A 25,802-nucleotide genomic window follows, 5' to 3' on the forward strand; every position below is an offset into this window, starting at 1 on the left:
GGTCTCTTGAAACCAAGTCCCAAGCCACAAAGTGGCTCAGTGTTCCTGTAGAGGTAGGAAAAACAAAAAAACACACAAACACAACCACCCAGCTAGTTTGGTCCCACCTTTAATGTTTAACTACACACAGGCCAAGGATGTAAATAAGACTCCTATTGCACAGCAGTTTCAGCCATTCCAGGCTTTACTACCTGCTTGATTTGCCACAGTGTGTATAGGTAACAAGCTCAGGTATATCCTCTTATTAAACTCATTAAAACCAGGAATGGGTCAAACTGCTATGCAATGGCAGTCATGTGTCCACCCTGCATTGTAACTAATTCATTGATACAGTGAATAGGTACTTTGCTGTAACTACAGGTCCCAGCATGTCTCCTAAGCTGCAGCAGTGGTGAGTCAATGCGAGAGCTGCAGTTCTTAACTACAATTAGCTATGCTGTCTGCGATTCATCAATACACAATGAATCGGTACAGCCCTAATGGTTTTATGGTTTGTGTGTATGTTTAAAGTTAGCACCTTGTTAATTTGTAGTGTCGTACTGCATATCCAAGCTAGTTTTCTGGTCCCATTAAGGCCGAATTTCGTGAGGCGGACAGACTTGGACACCTTCAGCTTGTTCGAAGTGGAACAGGTTTTAGTCTTGTCGTGAAATCAGTTTGTTCTGTTATCATGGCTGACAGCAATTTTTCAATGGTGTTTGTGCTTTGTGATGATTTTTTAAATTTATGTTCTTTTTCAGTCAGAAAGTTCCAAGCAGTATTTATATCATATGTAATAAACTATAACTAATAATACTATTATGGGTCAAATTATTATTACTTTTAAATCTCACTATACAGTACAGTATTGTAAGTCGAGGCTACGTTTATTGTAGTTTGCAGTATTGCAAGCAGTCATTTATCTAATAGAATACAGAGAATCAGCTCTGGCCAAAAGTTTTGCATCACCCTAGAATTAACAATTGTCACTTCATAAAGGTCGAGAGAAACCTGCCGAACAATGTTACAGTAACACACACTGAATGACATAACGCTTTGTAGTTTTCCATTTAACGAAAGACTGACAAAATGAAAAAATGTGACATTGAAAAATCTAACATGGAATACTGCTTTTGGTACACTTGTGAGATAAATTTTGTAGTTTGTTTGATTATATGATAAATAAAACCTCTCAATTCTGTTAATTGTTTTAAATGTTTTTTTTGCCTCAAATTCTAAAGTTCTATGGGATGTGGGGCTCCACCATGTTTCACTGTATGGAACTCTGAGCAGACCGGGCTGTTCCCCTGAACAAGCAGAACACGCTCTACACGGAACGGTTTAGTCAAATCAGGTAGTCCAATCCGGTCTCACGGAATTACGCCTTTATTTTTAATGTAGCAGAGAAAGAAAGTGGGGTGATGTGTTACCCCAATCGCTCTCTCAGATGCACAGTAGACAGATATTGAGTTCCCCCACCCCTCAGGCCATGTCCTGGTCCCCAACACTTTGCCGAAGGTATTCTTCATACAACTGTCGCTGTAAAGAGAGAAACAGATTTGTTTAAAATAATGCATTAAAAAGGTTTACATTAATTACTTCCTTAAACATGGGGCCCATTTATAAAAATTAATTACCAACAAGTAAATAAATATATTCCTGTTGGCTTGCTTACTAGGCTTTTAAAAAGCGTAACCTTTATTACCATACTATTCCTATGATGTAATCATTTTCACTGAAGGTATTGTGGTTTAGATGAACACATGTATGAATGTAATGCTCCATAAATGAAAATGTTTGTATTATAAGATTGCATCTACCTTTTTCTGCTTGACGACTTCCTGTACGTAATCCCTCCTCTGCAAGAGCTGCTTCTTCTGTCTGCCAGACAGGGTGACCCGGGTCCTGAAAGGGAATCATTAAACTATTAAACACACACACACACACACACACACACACACACACACACACAGAGACACACCTTACCTGAATGAGATCCGGGCCAGCACCAGCAGGATCAGACTCAGAGCTCCCAGCCCGAGACACACATACAGGTACTGCTGCTCAGGGACGAGCTGCCACAGTCTAGCCAGAGGAGTCTGAGAGAGAGGAGGGGGAGAGAAAGAGAGAGCACTCACATTATATATATATATAAAATTAGCATTACAATCAAATGTAATCAAATCGCTTGAAAGTCGCCAAAAGGCTTCTACATTCACAGCATTTGGCTGTTCCCGATTACCCATAACTAGGGTATGACCTAATTCACGGATTTCACAAATCGGGAAATTGAGGGATCACCGCGAAATTCACCTCCTCAGGGGCCAATGCAGGTCAACTCAAACTATTGAGTTAAATGAACTACTGCAAGTGATGCAACCTACCTATCAATTCTGTGGATAGGCTTTTTTTTTTTTAATCCTTTGCCATCCTGTGTGCACTGCACTTAGGCAAAGAAAAATAAACATCCTTAAACACATACATTTAAAAAAAATACACCAAAGCAGTTAACTTTAAGAACATAAGAAACTTTACAAACGAGAGGTGGCCATTCAGTCCAGCTTGCTGGTTTGGTTGTTAGTAGCTTATTGATCCCAGAATCTCATCAAGCATCTTCTTGAAGGATCCCAGGGTGTCAGCTTCAACAACATTACTGGGGAGTTGGGTCCAAACCCTAACAATTCTCTGTGTAAAAAAGTGCCTCATTTTCTGTTCCGAATGTCCCTTTATCTAATCTCCATTTGTGACCCCTGGTCCTTGTTTCTTTTTTCAGGTCGAAAAAGTCCCTGTACTGTGAATTGTTATTTTGATTTAGAAAATTAAAAAATAAATAAATAAAAAAACCTTAAGTATAATTTGGCTGATGATCATGTCAAGAAATTTCCCAAATTACCTCCATCTGCTTGTAAAGTTTAATTGTTTTGCAGATCTTTTGAATTTTTTCTAGTCACATTCACATCAATCGCTATTTAGCTTCAGAATCGCACATCAAATGAAAGGCTACTACAGAGGCTGCTAAAAGAATGTAAAACAACCAGCTTTCAGAAATCAAACTTGCAAGTCAGCGCAGATAATGAAGTATTCCTGTTGGTTGTATCCAAGTTAAATCAGCACTGCAGGTACGATCCAGCAGCGCCTCCTCGCTTCAAACAACCTGCTGCTTACTTTTTAAAACGCAGTTAAAATTTTAGACCCCAATTAGGCACATTTTCTTTCTTCTGACTCTGTACTAATAAAATAAATTCCTCGATGGGACAAACATGACAACGAACACGCAGCATATATGGCCTTTAAAGAATGTCTGATGCCCTTTAACTGAGATATATAGAGATTTATTATATATACAGTACTGAGCAAAAGTTTTAGGCAGGTGTGAAAATGCTGAAAAGTAAGAATGCTTTCAAATAGATGTTAATAGTTTATATTTATCAATTAACAAAATGCAAAGTGAGTGAACAGAAGAAAAATCTACATCAAATCCATATTTGGTGTGACCACCCTTTGCCTTCAAAACAGCATCAATTCTTCTAGGTACACTTGCACACAGTTTTTGATGAGTCTTGTAGGTTGGCCCAAACATCTTGGAGAACTGACCACAGTTCTTCTGTGGATTTAGGCAGCCTCAGTTGCTTCTCTCTCTTCTGTGGAGATGTGTTATACTAACTGCCAGCATTCGCTGCAGGACATACATTGAAGAGTTTCTTCTTTTTAATTGAAAAATTTTAAATTGTTGTACGGTTGCTCTTAATTTAATGTGCATGTCTCTTGTCTGCCCCACACCCTCTTTGTGTGATCCTCGTGTGTTTTTCTCGCCCCCAGTGTGTTACGCTTGTCGTCTCTTACCCTCTCCCCTGTTTGCGTCTGTACTCTCGGCTCAGTTCAGCGCTTATAAATGCTACTGTTAGTTTGTAGTCACCACTGCTGAGCAAATAAAAAAGCAACACATTGAAATTTTATTTGCTTGTCTCCTGCTTAAATTAATTTACAAACCCATTTTTAAAAACGTACCACCCCCCCCCAATTATTTTTTTATTATGATTGTCCTGTAAACTTTTAGCATTGCTGTGACCACGTGGTAACAGCTTCGTTGTGGGTTTTGTACACAAACATTTTCAAATCTTGAATACAGTATTTTCATTTTCAGACAAGCACTCCAATATGTGCATGTCAAATGGATGAAATAACTACAACAGCAAATATTGAAAGGCTTCGCTTAGCCACTTTATTTGAAGCGTGGGCTCTCTTTGGTTACCGTACACATTATTAAACATACGGAAATGAAAAACCACCATGGAAGACCATGCATGTGAGCTAAAGTTTTTTTTTTTTTTTTTTTTTCCCCCTCCCCTTTCGGTTTTTTTCAGACCCAAGTCTGTTTGCGCTCACAATGCAGTTTGCAAGTGCACTCGGCTCGTTTATATGGTGTGTGAAACGGATGTTTACAGTATCTTGCAAGGCATATTGAGATATAAGAACATAAGAAAGTTTACAAACGAGAGGAGGCCATTGGGCCCATCTTGCTCGTTTGGTTGTTAGTAGCTTATTGATCCCAAAATCGCATCAAGCAGCTTCTTGAAGGATCCCAGGGTGTCAGCTTCAACAACATTACTGGGGAGTTGATTCCAGACCCTCACAATTCTCTGTGTAAAAAAGTGTCTCCTATTTTCTGTTCTGAATGCCCCTTTTTCTAAACTCCATTTGTGACCCCTGGTCCTTGTTTCTTTTTTCAGGCTGAAAAAGTCCGGAAGCTACTGATGTATTGCTCTGGTTTTTAATATAGCATGTTCTAGAGTCTTACACATTGCTGTGGAAGAAAGCACTGGGGAGCACTTAGCTAATTTAATGAATACATTTCTTGAATGTCTACAGTAGGATAATTCAGTTTACGCCATTCTGCAAGGTTCTCCTAATGTCAGCATTAAACAAAAAGTAATTTGAGAAAAGGCTGAATATATTTTATGAGTTCTGTCGAGTTGCTCGCACTGTCCATGTAGTAACAACTCTGAAGCCAAAAGTAACAGTATATAAAAATAACAGAATAGTTTAAAAATTAATCAGGGGATAATTAGTTATTTCATTTTTTATATTGTCATCTAGTCAAAACATGTTAAATGTACAAAAAGCCAGATTTAAAAAATAGATCAGCTATTCCCATTTAAACATATGGTATACACATAATCAGAATGGTTAAAACACATAATCCATAAGATTGTTATTTTGTTTTTGAATGGAGCCAACACAACCCAATACATTACTGTGCTATTAACTTGCAGAGCAGGGCGATACAGTGGGTGTGTTGTTTTACTCACCAGTTGCCCCACTGGTGAGCCTAGGTGCTCACCGATCTGTTAAACTCCATGAGCCACCAGACTCACCAAGAAAAAAAGCCGTTGATTCACTGTAAACAATGTATACACAACATAGATGCCCCCATGGAATCTGTCAATGTGGACTGTGGACAAAATAAATTAAATCTATAGTAGACAAGAATACTGTAAATCGCCAAGTAAAAAGTCCTACCAAATCCCATTAATTTAGGAACTTTAACCTTTTAAAGTATTACAATTATAAAGCTTTTTTTTTTTTTTTTTTTTTTTTTTTTTAATTTTCATCAAAGCTGATCGGTTAATGAAAGTCCAAGTCAATTATTATTATTATTTTGTTATTATTGGAAAAAAATTTATCGTGGAAGTATCACCTGTTAGTAGTGTTTAGTGAGATGTTCTATGTTTTTGGGACGCGTCTGAGCTCACCTCTTCTGCTTGTGTGCGACAGGAGGCTTCTCGCACACGGCAGTCGTGGAGTCACGATGTCACAGTCTCCAGTTGCGTCGATACCCGTCAAATGTCCGTTCGACACGTACGTGGGCCGTCTGATGTCCCCAGTTACCATGCGTATACCCTCCTCTCAGAGAATACTCCTGTGGACCGGTTGGATCGGGAGGGGTGTGGGCCCGCCGCGAGTCGGTTATATCACGAATTGTAACATTTTGTAGAGTTTCTCAAAGTTATTCATGTATAACTAAGAAATATTATAAATAAAAAAAAAAAAAAAAAAAAAAACTAAATCATTGTTTGAACAATTCCAATTAGTTGCCATATTTAATGTCACCTAACTGTTTTAAATCAAGTCACTGGTGGATGTACTTCCAGCTTACCGATAAACTTGCAGCGGTGAATAAAACATGGCCAGTTTTGTACTTATTATTGGGCCAGTTAAAATTGTATCCGGGCCAGTAAAAACACTACCTCAGTGGCACAAGGGACCAGCAGTAAAAGATCTAAAATGTAGAACCCTGTCATGATGATTATTATTTTTTTTTCACCTAGCAACGCGCAAGTGATCTAGTCTGCTAGAAGCGCAGTCAATCCTTATTGTTAAAGGCACAGTAGCATCTGCAAGATGGGCAGATCAGGATTTTTCAGCTAGGTGGCGACAGCAACCTCGTCTGGCTGAATGGCCTAGGGAGAACCCTGCATTTTAATGTTTTAAATATATTTGAAATTCTGATTAAATATATGGTTAATAATTTTTTGAGCACACTAATTACAAAAGGTCAAAGCACACATACAGACGCCACATCCAAACAGGGCTTGCGGATCAGAAAAAAAAGGACTAGAAAACAGAAGCTCTTGCTTTACCTACAGTTTGCAGGAAATAAAAGATGTTCAATGGCAGTCTGAAGTACTTTGTTTAGAAATGTTTAGTTTAGAGAAACTGAGTATTTCTTTTCAACAGACTACTTGTACACTATTGTATGAAAAAAGTTAAGAAATAAAATGTAAGTATTAAATTAATATTTTTTGAAGACGCAAGCCCACTTTCAAAAAATAAAATTAACAAATGCTGTATGTGAAGATCACACTATAAGATTTACACTAACATCCAATCTGTGTTTATTTACATGCTTGCTCAGCTACAATACAAATCTCATTCGCTGACCTACATATCTACACGTAAAATGCTATGTGCTACACAACCAAACAACTCAGATTTGTATTTTCAGTGCATGACACACTGCATTTAAAAGGAAATAACAGCAGTGCCTAACCGAATGTGTTTTTACATCCATTTCCAAGATTTCAGACTTTTGTTCAAATTCACGATTTCCGTGATCTCCGTGACAAAATCGTAGCCTTAACTGTAATTCATTTAGACACCAACATCTGTGTTTAACTTTATTCACCCTAGATAATGAATATTAAGTTATAAATATCCACTACAAGGGGCTGGTTCATGATCTTTTGTATTTAACACTCACCAGGTATAGCGACAGAGTCTCTGTCCCGTCCTCTCCCAAAGCCAAAACCAGGACATTTCGCGAGAGGCTCCCCAAAATCAAAGAGGCAAGCAGGAAGAGGGGGAGCAGGAACCCCAACATCCCAAAGACACACCCCTGAGTGCGAGCTCTCCGGTTATAAGAGCAGGACTCGCTGAGAAAGAGAGAGAGAGAGAGACAGAGGCAGGGTTAAAAACCAATACAACACACACTCCTCTTCCCTGGTGTATTCTCCCCCTCCTCCTCTCAGTCCTCTCCCCTCTCCCTGTCCCCTCCCTTCTCTCCTTTCTACCTGTCCACTCTCAGTCTCTTCTCCACAGCCTCTGATATGAGCTCGCAGTCCTTCTCGACAGAGTTCAGTGTGTTTTGCACGGTCTGGTTTATCGTTCTCTCGATCGTGCGACATGCCTCCTCAATCTGATTCACACAGCGACTCGGCTACAAAACAAACAGGAACACACTCAGAAATGCAGCAGACAAGCACTTGGGCTCCACTGCCTTCATCAGTGTTATTGAAAATAGAAGAAACCAGGTCAAGCAGAGAAGTGTGATATGTGCGTGACAGAGATATGGAAGTCACTGCTTCTTCTCGTGTATGTTTGTTTGTTGAGTGGGTCTTGTGATATTATAGGTTGTTCATCCCGAACTTCAGAACACTCAATCAGAAACTGCATAGGGTGAAAAAAATTAATAAATGAAAATAAGAGTCAAGTGTTTGGGCTCTTGCGTCTTCATCATACCTATTGTCAGACACAGACAGGTGTATTCTCCCAGTTGTATGAGAGTTGCAGCTGCAATTTTGTATTTGTATTAATGATGTCAGTGTAGACACACATACACGAAGAAAGAAAGAGACAGACCCACACTCACTCTGTTGGGGTTGGGTATGTAGATCGTTGGCATATCGAAACCACACTTGTTCAGCCCGGGCCTCTTGCACAGCTCCTGAACAATCTGCATCATCACCCTCTGCACAGGGAGACAGACACTGGTTCAGAAACTACAGCTCACAGCATGCCTGTATTGCAGATGGTGCTGGGAGCTGTAGTTTCTTCAAAATACAATTTAGCATTGCTTTCATCACAGTACAGCTTTCTTGCTTTTTTATCTCTCTCTCTCTCTCTCTCTCTCCTCTCACCTGTCTGTCGCTCTCGCTCCCTGCCTCGTCTGCTTTGCTCAGATAGAATCTCAGTTTATCTCCGTTGCCCTGGTTCAGGTTCTCCACAATGTTCAGGGTGCGTTTGCACAGTGCCTGACCCATGGGGTCAAAAAACACCAGGACGAGGTCACACAACTCCCCTGGAAAAAGCAAGCATTAACATCAGCGTCATTAATACTATTAAATTCAGATTCTCCATGTAGATATAAATCCTTAAAATGATCATAATGATCAATATTATTGCTATCAACACCGGTACTATCATTATTATTTAGGGCCGTACCTATTCACTGTGTATCGATGAATTGCATTGCTTTCTTTACACGATTGTATTTTATCTAATAGAGGTCTGTATCGTGATATAAGACCCAGGGCTTGAATTTCAGTTGTGCTGGGGGGGGGGGGGGGGGGGGGGGGGGTTTTACAGCATCTGGTGTTGCTTTAAGATAAACTGCATTCAGGAGACCAAACAGCTGTTCATCACTGTGAGACACAGCGCTCTCCATTGCTTTTGCTGTTGCCTGACGTGAAGTATTTTGCTGCAGCAGAAGAAAAAGGTGCTTTTTTTTATCCAGCGCTCCATTTAGTTTAACTCTTTACACACAGCCCTATTTTTCACGGTTATCACTTATGTATGTTTAATTACTGGTGTTTGTATTGCATACATATAACATATCAAATCAACAGCCATGAAATGTCCTTTCACATTATTTAAGTTGCAACAGGATCAGACATACTATGTGGTAGAGATGAGAATGAGAAAAAAAATGCTTTTCCAAAAAAATCATGTTTGGTCATTGCTATATATATATATATATATATATATATATATATATATATATATATATATATATATATATATATATATATATATATATATATACATTACAACACACACACACACACACACACACACACACACACAGCTCTGGAAAAAATTAACAGACCACTGCAAATTTTTCTTAAATCTGCATCTCGAATGGAATGGCAGCCATTCCATTCCAGTGTCTGTTGAATTCCAACACAGGCACACCTCATTCTACTGAATGAGGTACTGATTAGGGGATCACCTGAACCAAATCTTATTTAACAAGGAAAAGTATAAAAACCACTCCTGTGGTCATCACTATCCTCTTGCAATAGGACCAGCTGGATGGCAAAACAGTGCTAGTAGTACCTCAAAAGTAATTGGAATAAAAAAATAACTATTGACCATGCCCAAAGAGTTGAAAAGGAAAGTTTTGAGTGAGGAAAAGAAGGGTTCAATTCTGGCTTTACTGGCAGAGGGATACAGTGAGCATCGGGTTGCTTCAATCCTTAATTTCAAAGACGGAGGTTCATAAGAACAAGGTCAAGCAGCACACATTGGGGACAACAAAGCTACAGACCGGCAGAGGGCGAAAACAACTCTCCACTGAACGGGATGACCGCCAACTCATTCGAATGTCACTCAGCAACCGTAGGATGACATCAAGTGACCTACAAAAAGAATGGCAAACGGCAGCTGGGGTGAAGTGCACGGCGAGGACGGTTCGAAACAGGCTCCTAGGGGCAGGGCTGAAGTCGTGCAAAGCTAGAAAAAAGCCCTTCATCAATGAGAAGCAAAGAAGAGCCAGGCTGAGGTTTGCAAAAGACCATAAGGATTGGACCGTAGAGGACTGGAGTAAGGTCATCTTCTCCGATGAGTCCAATTTTCAGCTTTGCCCAACACCTGGTCATCTAATGGTTAGACAGAGACCTGGAGATGCCTACAAGCCACAGTGTCTTGCACCCACTGTGAAATGTGGTGGAGGATCGGTGATGATCTGGGGGTGCTTCAGCAAGGCTGGAATCGGGCAGCTTTGGCATGAATCAAGCCAAGTACAAGGTTGTCCTGGAAGAAAACTTGCTTCCTTCTGCTCTGACAATGATCCCCAACTCTGAGGATTGTTTTTTCCAGCAGGACAATGCTCCATGCCACACAGCCAGGTCAATCAAGGTGTGGATGGAGGACCACCAGATCAAGACCCTGTCATGGCCAGCCCAATCTCCAGACCTGAACCCCATTGAAAACCTTTGGAATGTGATCAAGAGGAAGATGAATGGTCACAAGCCATCAAACAAAGCCGAGCTGCTTGAATTTTTGCGCCAGGAGTGGCAGTCACCCAACATCAATGTGTAAGACTGGTGGAGAGCATGCCAAGACACATGAAAGCTGTGATTGAAAATCAGGGTTATTCCACCAAATATTGATTTCTGAACTCTTCCTAAGTTAAAACATTAGTATTGTGTTGTTTAAAAATGAATATATTTTCTTTGCATTATTCGAGGTCTGACAACACTGCATCTTTTTTGTTATTTTGACCAGTTGTCATTTTCTGCAAATAAATGCTCTAAATGACAATATTTTTATTTGGAATTTGGGAGAAATGTTGTCAGTAGTTTATAGAATAAAACAAATGTTCATTTTACCCAAACACATACCTATAAATAGTAAAACTGGAGAAACTGATCATTTTGCAGTGGTCTCTTAATTTCTTCCAGGGCTGTATATATAAAATATTCATTGACGGCTAAAAAAAACAACAGAACACCTAGATAGACTTAATATTGTCTTTTTTTCAAAACTGATTACTTACTGCTGTGTACCGAGTTTCTATAATGCTTAAAGATAGCGTCCGAGAATCACGTACAAGAAAATTTCAGCAATCCCACGCTGAAATTCAAGCCCTGAAACCACAGTGTGTCTGACACCACACACACCACCCCCCCTCCCCTCACCGAGCCACAGAATGGCCTTGTCCACGTCAAAGGGGTACTTCATGTCCCCGTCCACGAGTCCCGGGGTGTCCACGAAAGTGACCAGACTGAACTTTTTCTGCTTGGAGGTAGAGATCTCAGTGCTGAGGTACTCAGAGACTCCTAGAGAGAGGAGGGGGGAAAGGAGAAAGAAGGGAGAGAGGAGAGAGAGAGAAATTAAATAACCAGAAGAAACTTCAAAATGAAAATAAGGACTTCAAAACACATTTTCGGTTGCCCCGAATTATTTAATTTATATAGCGCTTTTTATACAAAACTATCACAATGCACCGTAGAGCACATAAAAAAAAAACTACAATACATATAGCATGTCACACATACAACTGCCACAGTGAGACCACTGAAATACAGTATACACAACACAAAAGCAGCAATTCTAAACTTACATTAAAAACCATTTTATAAAAGTGTGTTTCTAGTCTACTTAAACTAACGGTCCCAGCTTCCCCGATAAACGAAGGCATAGCATTCTATCATTTAGAGCTAAAAGAAAAAGCCCTACCTCCCCTGTTGCTTTTGTTGTAACTCCTGCAAATAACTAGATGCTAATCCATTTAGGGCCTTGTAAGTTAACAGCAAAATCTTAGTCAATTCTATGCTGCACAGGGAACAAATGTAAAAAGGCCAAAACAGGAGTAATATGCTCACCTTTGAACTCTTGCAGGGGTTTAAAATGGGGGTACAGGTGCAGCGTGGCATTACCCTGAAACAGGAAGAACAAATGAGTCCGCAACAGTCACCCCCAAACAGCGTCCGCGCACCCCCAGATTCAAATACCAGACAGCTAGCCTCCATAGACCCCCAGATTCTGATACTCTCAATAACATTAAGGGTCTTTAGTTTCATCACAATCGGACAAACGCGTCTCTAGATCTATGTAATAATGTAAGCGTTAATGACAGAATCTGATACTCTTAATAACTTGTGTTTGTAAGGTCTTCAGCAAGCTCCATCCCAGTCAGGTAGTGCTCCTCTGCACCCCCCCCTCCCTCACCGTGAGCGACTCCCTCTTCCTTCCGCTGGTGATGAAGCTGAACCCCTGCGTCTCAATTGCCACACCGGTGCGCTGGATGTGCTCCTCAATGTACCTAGAGAGAGAGAGATCATTAATACACAGTCTTATACACACAGAGACAGGGAAACACCGTGTTACACCTGAGAGGCACACAGAGACAGGAAAACTACATTCGAATACACACTAGGTTACCCAAGCAGACACATAGTATTAACATAGAACTAGATGCAGACACGCTCAATACACCTGCATAGATACAGTATAAAAATATAAATCACACACTCTACAATCAGAGATGGAGTCCCCTATTGCTATACAAGACCCCTATTGCATAGCAGTTTCAGCCATTCCAGGATTCCCTACCAGCTTGATTAGCCACAGTGTGTATAGCTAACAAGCTGAGGTGTGTCTTACTAAACTCATGGTGAAACAAGGAATGGATCTAAATGGAATACAAGTCTTATTTCCATCCATGCAGCAATAATGCTGGTTATCATCACAGGAATGGAAGACTATTGTTGCATAGCAGTTAGATCCACTCTTGGTCAGTCAGTCACTCACACACGGATCCACACTGACCAGTTGATGAAGGAGCTCTTCCCGGCAGAGTGGTTTCCCATCAGCATGACGGTGATCTTCTTACGAGGGGGGAGGAGAGAGAGACCCAGAGCAGAGGCAATGGTGATCAGACCTGAAAACAGAGAGAGAATTATAAAAAGCAGAGGTGATGGAGATCAGAACTGAAAACCCAACAAAGCTCTAATTTAAGTTTGACATCATTTTTAATGTTGATAACTAATCACCAACTGTAAAAATAAAGCTTTTGCATTATTGTGTTTAACTGTATAACAAACCAAGCAAACAGTTTTAGTAACTGCAAACCTACAAAACTGGGCAGGCGTTTCAGCATAAGCATGTACTTAGAAGCATTAATTACAAACACATGCAAGTAGCACCAAATGGCACACTGCACAGAGCTCACCTGGAATTCCCACTTATAGTTTATTAAAGAAAAGAGCAAGTCCTGTTCTTTTGAAGGTAATTATTCCCCAAGTAAGGCAGTTCTAAATACTTGCCACACAGGGGCATCATTTCAGAAACATTTTTGTTTGAAATCCCAGAAAACTAGCAGCACTTAGCTATCATTATTTAATATTAATGCGTGGAATAAATGAGTGGTATGTGATATTTCTAGCTGCTGGACACTCCACTTAGTTTACAGGGAGGTTGGAGGTGTATGTCAAAGTAAACTCATTTAAAAACATTCTTCTCTTTGTAATACACTGCATACATCTCCAGTAAACGCTAATTGGGTTTACATTACTAGTTTCTGTATTTTGTTCATGCATTCTAGTCACACGCAATGGATTCGTGTCTAAGAAATAAAGAAATTGTAATCCTGTTATTTTCAATAATCGTATTTTGCATTGGGTATAATATTATTCATAAAGCTGACATTACAATACATTTGATTGGCTTTTAGCTTAATAAAATACATCTGAAGAGTACATGTCACCCCTACCACGGTGATAAACAGAGTTTAACTGTATGTATGTGTGTACATAAGAACATAAGAAAGTTTACAAACGAGAGGAGGCCATTCGGACCATCTTGCTCATTTGGTTGTTAGTAGCTTATTGATCCCAGAATCTCATCAAGCAGCTTCTTGAAGGATCCCAGGGTGTCAGCTTCAACAACATTACTGGGGAGTTGATTCCAGACCCTCACAATTCTCTGTGTAAAAAAGTGCCTCCTATTTTCTGTTCTGAATGCTCCTTTGTCTAATCTCCATTTGTGACCCCTGGTCCTTGTTTCTTTTTTCAGGTCGAAAAAGTCCCTTGGGTCGACACTGTCAATACCCTTTAGAATTTTGAATGCTTGAATTAGGTCGCCACGTAGTCTTCTTTGTTCAAGACTGAACAGATTCAATTCTTTTAGCCTGTCTGCATATGACATGCCTTTTAAGCCTGGAATAATTCTGGTCGCTCTTCTTTGCACTCTTTCTAGAGCAGCAATATCTTTTTTATAGCGAGGTGACCAGAACTGCACACAATATTCAAGATGAGGTCTTACTAGTGCATATATTAAAGGGGTGGAGGGTTTGCTCTAGGGATGTACTGGGAATGGGGGTGCTATTTGTTCATGTATGTGTTTTATAACGTGCTTAAACTAATCCCCGTCATACTAATAAAGCTTATTTGAAAAAAATAAAATAAATGAGAATGAGAGAAAGAGACTTATTGACTAATGTGTTTATGTAGCGGTAAGAGGCGTTGGGTAATGTATTTGTTAAATAGAATATGTGTCTAATAAAACAAAAACTAAAAAACACGGGTTTCAATGCAAGTAAATTCCGCTACGGAGCGCTTTGTAAATAAGTAAATAAATAACGGTAATAACAGACAACAACACTACTGCTCTATGAAATGACTACAATAACAACACAAAAGTAAATAGTAGCAAGAAGAAACAGCAATTACTACACTTCTAGTTATAATAATAATAATAATAATAATAATAATAATAATAATAATAATACCGCTCTCCTCCTCGGTGTAGAGTTGGTGACACTCCCGCAGAATGCGCTCGTTGCAGGAGACGCTCCCAGCCATCGAGTCGGCATTGGCCGCGGCCCTAGACTTCACCTTCCCTGACATAACTTCGCCGAATATATAAATGAATTCGTGTTTTAAAGAAATAAACCGTGAAGTTTTTAGCTTGGATAAAACAACGAGTAGCAACCCGCTATTAGAACGAAAATCTAACAACTGCGCTCGCTTTAAGTAAATCACAAATTTGAATAGACCCGGTTTGAGATTTAACACCGACTCCCTTCCACGTCAACACAGCCGGCACCCCCTGTCTGTGGCGCTAAGCGTAGCGGGAATAGTAGTTTTATACGACGTTCGGATTGTATGGGAATCGAAGTCGAGAAGGGGACAGAAAAAACTACAAATCCCAACATCACGATCCTTTCCTGTTTCTGATGGACGCGTCACCTGTTCAAACGTGTCGCGCGTGGCATAACTTACATGCCACAATAACGTGGATTTCGGGAGTTGTGAAGTGGGCATAACAATAGGAACACAGGCGTGGTATAACACATGCAATTTATAGCGACTTTCAATCGTGTTCAGTTTGACTCTGCAATAGAATTCCATCTTGTTGGTGTCTGTGTTAGTTATATAGTTTACTACATTTTCCCAGAGTTTAGTTTCATTAAGCTACAGAGGGACAGACAGACAGAAATAACCCCACAATCTTCTTCAGTTTGATACCACAGTACAGTATAATTAATTCTTCTTGGTGTCTAAGTTAGTAATAATAATAATAATAATAATAATAATAATAATAATAATAATAATAATAATAATAGAACTGCCAGGAAGTTTTACAGCCCCCAAGCCTCACTATCAGAACCAAACACTTGAGCAATTACTGGATGAAGTTAGTCAAGTAAACCGTTTGTCAACTGAAGCAGTTTTAAATCTGTCTGGCGGCCATATTGTTTCACAAAACTTCACCATTTTGCCATATTTGTACTCCATTGTCACTGAGACGATGCCTACCAAGTTTGGACTTTGTTAGTCAAGAGGCTTTCAAATAAACACAGTTTGCTGTTAGGGGCGCGTGTCGATAAAAGTTGTGGCAGCCATTTTGATAGTCAGATTTATCGCAGCAACTTCTGCTTTGCAAACTTGAAGTGGGTTTAGTTGATGATGACATATGCAAAGTTTTAGATCAATCGGTTCACCGGTTCCCAAGAAGAAGGTTTTGAAAGGTTTAACCAAAAAATGCGTCAGGCCACCATCTTGGTTGATGCAGGAGTGCAATGTTTTTGCATCTGTACTGTAGTCTACACAGGATGATATCTACCATGTTCCATGTTGATTGGTTACACCGCTTGAGAACAGGAGCAGTTTGAAGTTGCTGGAAGAATAATAACAACTAGAAGTTGCAAGCAACATGACAGCTTCCAAGGCATTCTTGTTCTTATTTGTGTTCCATAGTAACCATGAGTTATAAGGAGTTATAAGCTAGTTTTGCATTTGACTTTAAGGAGAGGTCAAAGGTCAATTTTTGAATAGAGCATATATGGGTCCGTATATGTGTTCTATGGTAACTATTACCCTATCTGCACTTTGTATGGCGATATAAGCTAGTTTTGTATTTGACCATATGAAGAGGTCAAAGGTCACAGTCAAGGCAATTTTCAAATAGAGCATATATGGGTTCAGCAGCATACATTTTCTAACTCTGATCAGAACATCACAACTAGAACACAACTAAAGAAAGCAGTTATTATTCCTGAAAGCTTGCCACTCATCAGTGCTGAACAATCAGTTTTGTCAAAGGGACTAAGACTTTTACCAACAAAAAAAAAATCTGATGAATTCATGCCATCAATGATATGCAACATTGTTTCCGACGTCTGCATCTGCGTGCCCATTTCACAGAAACTGATCCTAATACCTCATCTACTCCCCTTACTAGTTCCATGCATATATATCAATACAAACAAACTAAATCAACCTGGACACCCCCTTCAGGTGAATTTCAAGCACTAGATTTTTTCATCAACAAATGTGAAAGAGAAATCTCAAATAATGTGTTACCCACAACTTCACGTAATCTAATAGTGGAAAAACCTCATGCAGTCATTTTTACTTCTGAAAATTCACAAACCAAACAACCCAGGCTGCCCAAATGTATCAGCACCGCAAAACTGATCTCCAAATTTCTAAAGAAATCTTCAAACCCCTTGTTGAATCACTGCCGTCCAGAGTTAAAGACTCTACACATTTTCTAAAACAATTAAATAATTTCAAACAGCATACTTGTGATAATATTATTCTTTTTACAATGGACATTAAAAGTGTCTGCAATATGACTGCTCACACCCTACGGCTCGCCGTGACTCGATTCCTTATTCACAACTGTTAAAACTCAGACATATTTGCAGCGACAATCAAGATTTCTTCTCCAAAAGTGAGGAAATGTGTGCGTTTTTTGGAAATTGTGGCCAAGATCACCACTGAAGCTAAATTCCACATTTAAAATATAAATAGAAAAAATGTTTTATATAATAAATACAACACACAGACGATAGAATCCCCCTCTACCAATGGAAAGATACAGACAATTGTGCAAATGAACTTTAAAATTTTACAAGACCCATCTACTGCACTTATTTTCAAGACTCCCCCCTTGATGTCATATAGAAGAGACAAGAATATAAGGGAATATGTGGTTGTATCAGGGGAGATCTGTGCTGACTGTCTGGCGCATGCATGGTTCTGCAGGAAGAGGGCAGCAGCCTCGTAAGATCTGCCTGTCAGTCATGGCGATGACAGGGAGAGGTGGGTGAGGGGTGTGGTCTCTCCCTCTCTCTGAATGGTTGGGAAGTGGGCCTTGGAGGGTTGCTTGGCCTATAAAAATAAAGAACGCTTTGTTGTGGGTGGCCCGGCCCATTCAGGAAGAAGGACAGCGGGAGTTTGTTCATGAACTTGAATTGTTAAAAAAACAAAAACAGAACAGAAATGATGTCTTACACAGTGGAGCGAGAGGAAAAGACAGGCAAGCACGGCTAAAGAAGACAGCCGACAGTTTCCATAATGGATCATAATTACATACCCGTGGGGGAAGTGCGTAGTTAGCGGGGAAAACCTAGGCCACCCCACAGAGTATTGTGAGGGAATACCTCGGTGTAGGTTGGAGAACTGAGCTGACCGGTTTAGCGGCTGTGGGGCACGCTGCACAAAGCAACACCTTTTATTTTGTAGTTTTATTCCTGTGTTTTATTTTCCATTTTTCTTTGTGCCTTTTGTTTTCACTATTATTTTGAGCACCTGCTTGTGCCAACCTTTTACCAGTGCTCTGAAGCAGTACCACAGTGCCAACTTGTGGTGAAAATAAATCAGTGCTCCAAGCGACATTTCAAATAAAGACCTGTCTCCTGTGTGTCAGTAAATTTCCCACACCCTTCCACACATGGTGTCAGTGTGGGATTCACTGACACTGCCCACACAAAGCAGTGCAGTATATGTTGAGGAAGATGGATGCCGATCAGTTCATTGTTATGATGGAGATCCTGCGCTAAACCCTCACTGTGGCAGTGCAGGGAAGTGCAAGAGCTGCGGGGCCAGGCCAAGGTTACACCGGCCCACTAAGATGACAGCTGAGGACCATCCAGACGCTTATCTGCATGTGTTCGAGGCGATGGCAATCTCTGCTGGGTGGGCCCAAGTGCAGTGGACTAACTACCTACTGCCACAGCTAGCGGGGGAGGCGCAGATGGTGGCGAGGACCCCGGATCTGGTGGCAATGATGGACTACCCCAAGTGAAAGCTGCCGTCCTCAACCACGTGGGGGCGACTCCAGAAGGCTATCACCACAAATTCTGGGAGAAGAGCTTCTGTGTGAAGGAACACCCCAGGGCAATCGCACTCCGCTTGCAGGATTATGCCCGGGGATGGTTGAACCCGGGATCCACCGGGTTGAAACCTTAGTTGCAACAGGAGGCTTTTAGTGGCATAAGCAGATGATGTCACAGACCTGGGACCTGATCTTTCTGTGTTGGCGAAAACAGGGTTGGTACAGATTGCAGATAATCTGACACCAACACTTTGAAGTTGTGCCAATGGCAAAAGACAGGTAATAAAAGCGAAAATGGATGAGATGCTCAGACTGGGGTTAATAGAGGAGTCCCAAAGTGACTGGAACAGTCCAGTTGTTTTAATGGATAAGCCAGATGGGTCAACTCGATTTTGCATTGACTGAAAAATCAAAGTTTGACGCTTAACCTATGCCCCGGATTGTCCTGCCCACCTCCTGTTGAAGAGAGGTGTCCTCACAGTAGCACATCACCATTTTCTTTCGAAAACAGAGGTAAGCTAGGGACACGACCTCAAAGGGTAATGGTTCTCATTCTCTTTTCATGGAACCAGGGTATGGTAATAGCCTAATGTTCCCTTTTAATCGAATGAAGCTGTACCAAAGCTGTCGTGGCTCCAGATTACCAACAGTACAGCTCTACGGCGATAGCAACAGAGCCCACATGACTCCTAAGGGCATGCCGTCTGCAAAACTCTAGAGTCCAGAGAGGGTCTCGTTTGGTTTGTCACATCAAGGCTGTAAAAACGCACAAATGTCTGACTACCTGTCCATGTAGCAGTATTGCATAATTCATCTAAGGAGGTGCCATGAAGGAAAGCCCACGAAGTTGCCTGGACCCTGGTAGAATGGGCCATAATGTCCCCCCGGTAACGGGGAATCCATCTGTTCATACGCCAAGCATATCGCATCTGTCACCCAGTGCGCTAGACGTTGCTTCAATAGGGCCTGACCTCTAGAGCAGGCCCAATAGCAGACAAACAGCTGGTTGGACTGTCTCCAGGACGGTGTCCTATCCATGTAACAGCGCAGAGCCCAAACTGAGCAAAGCGTGTGTTGTCTACAGTCCTCCTCTGACTCGTGCAGGGGAGGTCTGAAAGTTTCCAAAACCACTGGTTGGTTAATATGGAATGAGGATACCACCACGCAAAAAGGATGGATTTCTTCTTAATGTTACCCGCGAGTCACTTCCAGTAAAAGCCATACATATGTCATCGATGGACAGCGCATGAAGCTTACTTACTCGTCTGGCAGATGTAATGGCTATTAAAAATGCCACTTTCAATGAAACATGGCGCAGTTCTGCTGAAGCCATGGGTTCAAATGGGGACCCATAAGGGCTTGCAGTACCAGTTCTAGATCCCACTTGGGGACCATACTTTTCATGGGAGGACGCAGCCTCTGAGCCCCTTTAAGAAATTGCACTACCAGGAAATGTGCCCCGGGGGACACCGAGTCAGTTTTGTCATGGCACACTGATATTGCTGCCAGGTATACCTTCAAAGTGGATGCTGATTTTCCTGCGTCCAACAAGTGTTGTAAGGTTAATATCATCTCAATAGGGCAAGTCACAAGTCTTGGAAAACTTTCCATTTGTATGAGCACTGGGCTCTAGTGCTCGGCGCCCTAGCAGACTGTAGTGTTTCCACTACTGCATCTGGCAAACCTTGTCTGAATAGACGGCTCCGTTCAGCAGCCAGACCCAGAGTTGTTGCTGGGCTGGGTTCGGGTGCCATAATAGCCCCCTCCGGTTGGCTCAGGAGGTCCTTGCGCAGCAGGAGCTGCCAAGGCTGACCCAACAATATATCAGAGAGGAGAGCAAACTAAGGGTGTCTCGGCCATCTGGGTGCAACCAGCAGAACCTGTGCTCTCTCCACCCAGATCCTCTCTAGTGTCAGGGGTAATAATGGTAGCAGAGGAAACACATACAATAGCCCCTGTGGCCAGGGGTGAGCTAGCGTGTCTACTCCCAGGGGGCCCCCGTCTCTCTTCATGGAGAACCATAGGGGACAAGGAGGTCAACTCGTGCCGGTCAAAATCTCTCCCAAATCAGCTTCACCATTTGAGGAACAGGAGGTCTGCTGCCTTGTTGTCCACACCTGGGAGATTAACTGCCCTGATGGAAAGCAAGTTTCTGTGCGTCCAAGTCAGGAGTCTGTGCGCTGCATGGTGAAGGCCTGGCAAGCGCAGGACGCCTTGGTGGTTTATGTAGGCTACTACTGTGGTATTGTCTGTCTGGACCAGCACATGTTTGTGTGCTAATTGCTGGCGAAAATGAAATAACGGCAGGTTCACTGCTTGTAGCTCTTGCGCATTTATGTGCACTTGCTGCCAATGTCCCTTCCACTGACCTCTTATTCCTCTCCTGTTCCAGGTAGCTCCCCAGCCCAGGCTGGAGGCATCTGTAGTGATCACTTCCCTTCTGTGAGGGGAGACCCGAGGTGTAGATTGCTGGGACAGAGCCACCAGTGTCCACTCCAGTGTCTTCCGGAATTGTCTGGACACTCGCACCAGCCGGTACCGATCTCGGACTGGGTGCACCTTGAGTGTATTTACCCAGGCTTGAAGTGGACACATTCTCAGCAGCCCTAGGGGAAGGATTCTTGAGGTGGCTGCCATCAGCCCCACCAACCTTTGTTATATTCTGACCTGTAGGAGAGTGTCCTCCCTGAATAGGGAGAGTGTAGCCGAGCTGTTTTTTTTTGGTTATTTTTGTGGTCGCCTGTGACCGATTAAATCAGCATAGAGGATGATCCCGCGAGCCCGCGGAGTCTCTTTACAGCACCACAACAGCTCTCCACATGGTGTATCAACTACACAAGGTCTCGTGTAGTGAAAAGATCAATGGGCGCTCGCTAATCTCTTTAGAGGGGTCGAAACCAGCTCTAGTCAGAAAACTGGTGCAAGAATAAAGCAAGGGCACTCTTTTAGACACCCTTGTAGCGCGATTTTACCGTGAATTATTCTTTAATTTGCAGATAAATCCAACAAATTAGCCAAATTCGGCACGTAAAAGGAAAAGCAATGTACGACCTGTCTCAGAGAGATGAGAGAGAAAATGGCGATGTGCTTGATTTTTTTGAGAATGCAACATTGATAATGGATAATTGCAAAGCATATGACATGGTTTATTTAGATTTCCAGAAAGCTTTTGACAAAGTCCCGCACAAAAGATTAATTCTCAAACTGAACGCAGTTGGGATTCAAGGAAACGCATGTACATGGATTAGGGAGTGGTTAACATGTAGAAAACAGAAAGTACTGATTAGAGGAAAAACCTCAGAATGGAGTGTGGTAACCAGCGGTGTACCACAGGGATCAGTATTAGGTCCTCTGCTATTCCTAATCTACATTAATGATTTAGATTCTGGTATAGTAAGCAAACTTGTTAAATTTGCAGACGACACAAAAGTAGGAGGAGTGGCAAACACTGTTGCAGCAGCAAAGGTCATTCAAAATGATCTAGACAAGATTCAGAACTGGGCAGACACATGGCAATTGACATTTAATAGAGAAAAGTGTAAGGTACTGCACGCAGGAAATAAAAATGTACATTATAAATATAATAAGGAAGATACTGAAATTGGAGAAGGAATCTATGAAAAAGACCTAGGAGTTTTTGTTGACTCAGAAATGTCTTCATCTAGGCAATGTGGGGAAGCTATAAAAAAGGCTAACAAGATGCTCGGATACATTGTGAAAAGTGTTGAATTGAAATCAAGGGAAGTAATGTTAAAACTGTACAATGCACTAGTAAGACCTCATCTTGAATATTGTGTTCAGTTCTGGTCACCTCGCTATAAAAAAGATATTGCTGCTCTAGAAAGAGTGCAAAGAAGAGCGACCAGAATTATTCCGGGCTTAAAAGGCATGTCATATGCAGACAGGCTAAAAGAATTGAATCTGTTCAGTCTTGAACAAAGAAGACTACGTGGCGACCTAATTCAAGCATTCAAAATTCTAAAAGGTATTGACAGTGTCGACCCAAGGGACTTTTTCAGCCTGAAAAAAGAAACAAGGACCAGGGGTCACAAATGGAGTTTAGAAAAAGGGGCATTCAGAACAGAAAATAGGAGACACTTTTTTACACAGAGAATTGTGAGGGTCTGGAATCAACTCCCCAGTAATGTTGTTGAAGCTGACACCCTGGGATCCTTCAAGAAGCTGCTTGATGAGATTTTGGGATCAATAAGCTACTAACAACCAAACGAGCAAGATGGGCCGAATGGCCTCCTCTCGTTTGTAAACTTTCTTATGTTCTTATGTTCTTACTGTGAGGACGTCCCGGTTCAACAGGAGGTAGGGCAGCTTTTGTATATTTGCTCAGAGATTAATGGTTAGAGAGGCTCTTTCCCATTCGGTAATGGTTGTCATTCGAATTGAAAGGTAACCCCGTAGAAGCCTGAGGTACCTCTTTGATAGCAAAGAGAAGGGGAGGAATCAGGTGGTCCCCAGTATCACACATCACTGTCAATAAATCTGCGCAACCTGTTTCTGAGGGTCTTATTAAAACGCTCCACAAGACCATCAGTCTGAGGGTGAAAACCCAAGGTCCTAATGGTCTTAATCCCCAAAAGATGACATGTTCTGCGGACTAGCAGGTACATTAAGTTGGTGCCTTGGTTGGTCTGTATCTCCTTGGGGATCCCCACCTGGGAGAAAACCCTCACAAGCTTGTTGGCAACAGATTTAGCAGACGCAGATCAGAGGGGAATGGCCTTGGGATAACACGTAGCATAATCCATAATCTAAAAAATCAGCTCCCATGGCTTCTAACTCGGGATCGGGTCGGCCTTGCGAGACCCCTGGTTCAACACCGCAGCAGCCAGCGGATGACCCCACCCTGCCCTGTTCTCGGGCCGAGAGCCCCCACCACCACACTCCATCCAAAGACCTGGCTACCCCTCCCCCCCAGTCCACCCTCCCGGGGGCCAGTAGAGGGGGTGATGCTGGAGTAGCGCTGTTTCCAGGCAGCTTAGTGGGCATTGGTTCTGCTGCTTGTTAGTGTTCTGCCAATTGGATCACCCTCATAAGCGCAGCCCTGGAGCCAAGCATTCCAGAAACTGCTCAATTATAATCACTTTCGACAGCCATGCATAATCCTGCAAGTGGCACGCTATGGCCCTGGAGTGATCCTCCGCAGGGAATCTCTCCTCCCTGCATTTGCGGCGGTAGCCCTCCAGAGTCGCCCCCATGCAGTTGAGGATGGCAGCTTTCAGCATGGGGTACTCCATCATTGCCATCGTATCCAAGGTCCTCACTGCCACCTGCACCTCCCCCGTCACTGTGGGAGGAGGTGGATAGCTCACTGTGCTTGAACCCACTAGGTAGAGATCACCATCACCTCGAATATCTCCAGGTAGGAGTTGGGTCGATTCTGCCACCAATCCTGGGTCCGGTCTTGCAGGTCTGGCAAACCCCTGCACGACCTCTGTTAGTGTTGGCGCAGGAGGTCCATCATGGTGGTGAACTACTGGGGATCCATTCTGTCTCCCTTGGTTCCTTCACTGCTGTAAGAGCAGTGAATCCCACTCTCATACCACGTGTGGAAGGGTGGTGGGCATTTCACCTACACACAGGAGACAAAACTTTATTTGTAACGACGCTCAGGTGCAGTGATTTATTTTTACCTGTAGAGGACGCTGTTGTCCAGGGCCTGAATACTGACAACAATAAACAGGACCACAGCGTTACTAATACCGGTATACAGTCCAGTGCACATACAAGTGTTCAAAATAATAATGAAAACAAAGGGCACAAAAAAATGGAAAACAAACTACTACTAAGAAAACTACAAAATAAAGGTGCTGCACTCTGCAGCGTTTCACCGAACGTCGATATCTGCACAATCCGGGTCTCCATCTTACACTCCACCGTTCCCTCAGACTATGGTCTATACTTTTGGGGTCTGCCCAAGTTTTCTCCGCTATCCCTCTATTTATTTTATTTTGTTTTGTTTTTGTTCTCCGGCCGTTCTTGGTCCGGAAATAGAGCTTCTGCTCGCTTCTTTCTCGTCCTATAGGACTGACCTGAGGGAACAATAGAGTATTATTTTATAGGCCCAGAAATCCCCCAAGACCCGCCTCCCAACCACTCAGCGAGAGGTAAAGACCACACCCCTCACCCACTCACTCACTGCCATGACTGACAGGCAGATCTTACAAGGCTGCTGCCCTCTTCCTGCAGAACCATGCATGTGCCAAACAGTCAGCACAGATCTCCCCTATTACACCATATATATATATATATATATATATATATTATATATATATATATATATATATATATATATATATATATATATATAACTCTGGATCTATGCTGACTGCTGACTGTGCTGAATGTGTGTGTGTGTGTGTGTGTGTGTGTGTGTATTAGCTCAAAGATATGCTTCGAGTCCGTATCACTCCCTCTGTTCTTTCATTCCTGTTCTGAGTGACAGGCAAACCTTTGGAACAAGGAATGGCAGAACAAAAATGCACAAGAGAAACCCCACTGACACTTGCTTATAAAATAGACAGTATTATTATTAAAGTAATAACAACCAGTAATAATAAGGAGTTGAATTGAACTGTCCAATCAGAGAGATGGATGCAGTACTGGGTGGAACACATTGTGGTCATGCGTTTGACCGACTCCTGCAGCTTGAAGCTGGTGGGCCATGTCCAGTCAATCTTGTAGGCGGCGGGCATATTCAAGTCTGGGGGGAGTTGCTTCCACGTCTGGGGGATGACCAAACAACAACTCTGCAGGTGTTTGGAGCTCTCTTCCCAGTAGGAACAAGACTGGGGTGCAGGCAGTGGACTCATGGATGGCAATATGGTAAGCCAGTAGAATAATTGGCAGCAGTAGGTCTGGTCCTTCTGCTCGAGTTGGGCAGCAAGTGTCCTACTGAACCTATTGAAAGAATATCAACCCTTACCCTTTCCACTGCAGTCCTGTAGCACACTCTCTACAGCCATGGCATCACTTAATGCTCTTAGCTTCAGTGCTGAGATCGGTGTGGTGTTGTTAAACCACTCTTAACTCGTCAGGTCTATGAACACTTCAGACGCCGGTCCTTCTAGGTTATAAGAAAGTTTATAAACGAGAGGAGGCCATTCTGCCCATCTTGCTCGTTTGGTTGTTAGTAGCTTATTGATCCCAAAATCTCATCAAGCAGCTTCTTGAAGGATCCC

The 25,802-nt window shown here is 42.1% G+C and overlaps 1 protein-coding gene across 1 annotated transcript; it reads right to left on the bottom strand.

The window, feature by feature from the left end:
* Positions 1-214: 214 nt before the first annotated feature.
* On the bottom strand, positions 215-15,101 carry si:ch211-11k18.4. Its single transcript, XM_041238657.1, has 12 exons — positions 14,771-15,101; positions 12,811-12,922; positions 12,211-12,304; positions 11,865-11,919; positions 11,178-11,318; positions 8,397-8,557; positions 8,129-8,227; positions 7,551-7,696; positions 7,241-7,412; positions 1,966-2,078; positions 1,800-1,884; positions 215-1,518 (listed from the first exon to the last, which is right to left on the bottom strand). The coding sequence occupies exons 1-12, from the start codon at positions 14,886-14,888 to the stop codon at positions 1,462-1,464; spliced, it is 1,353 nt and encodes a 450-aa protein (XP_041094591.1). The 5' UTR covers positions 14,889-15,101; the 3' UTR covers positions 215-1,461.
* Between the last annotated feature and the right edge of the window lie 10,701 nt (positions 15,102-25,802).

The sequence above is a fragment of the Polyodon spathula genome, chromosome 50 (assembly GCF_017654505.1).
Source record: "Polyodon spathula isolate WHYD16114869_AA chromosome 50, ASM1765450v1, whole genome shotgun sequence".
Classification (NCBI taxonomy): Eukaryota; Metazoa; Chordata; class Actinopteri; order Acipenseriformes; family Polyodontidae; genus Polyodon; species Polyodon spathula.

Bases quoted from the DNA above. Each gene is read 5' to 3' on its own strand.
- si:ch211-11k18.4 (XM_041238657.1), bottom strand. From the start codon at position 14,888: ATGTCAGGGAAGGTGAAGTCTAGGGCCGCGGCCAATGCCGACTCGATG. The intron at 2,079-7,240 runs GTGAGTGTTAAA...CCTCTCTCTCAG, and splicing joins AGACTCTGTCGCTATACCTG to ACTCCTCTGGCTAGACTGTG. The intron at 1,519-1,799 runs GTAGATGCAATC...CTCTCTTTACAG, and splicing joins AAGTCGTCAAGCAGAAAAAG to CGACAGTTGTATGAAGAATA.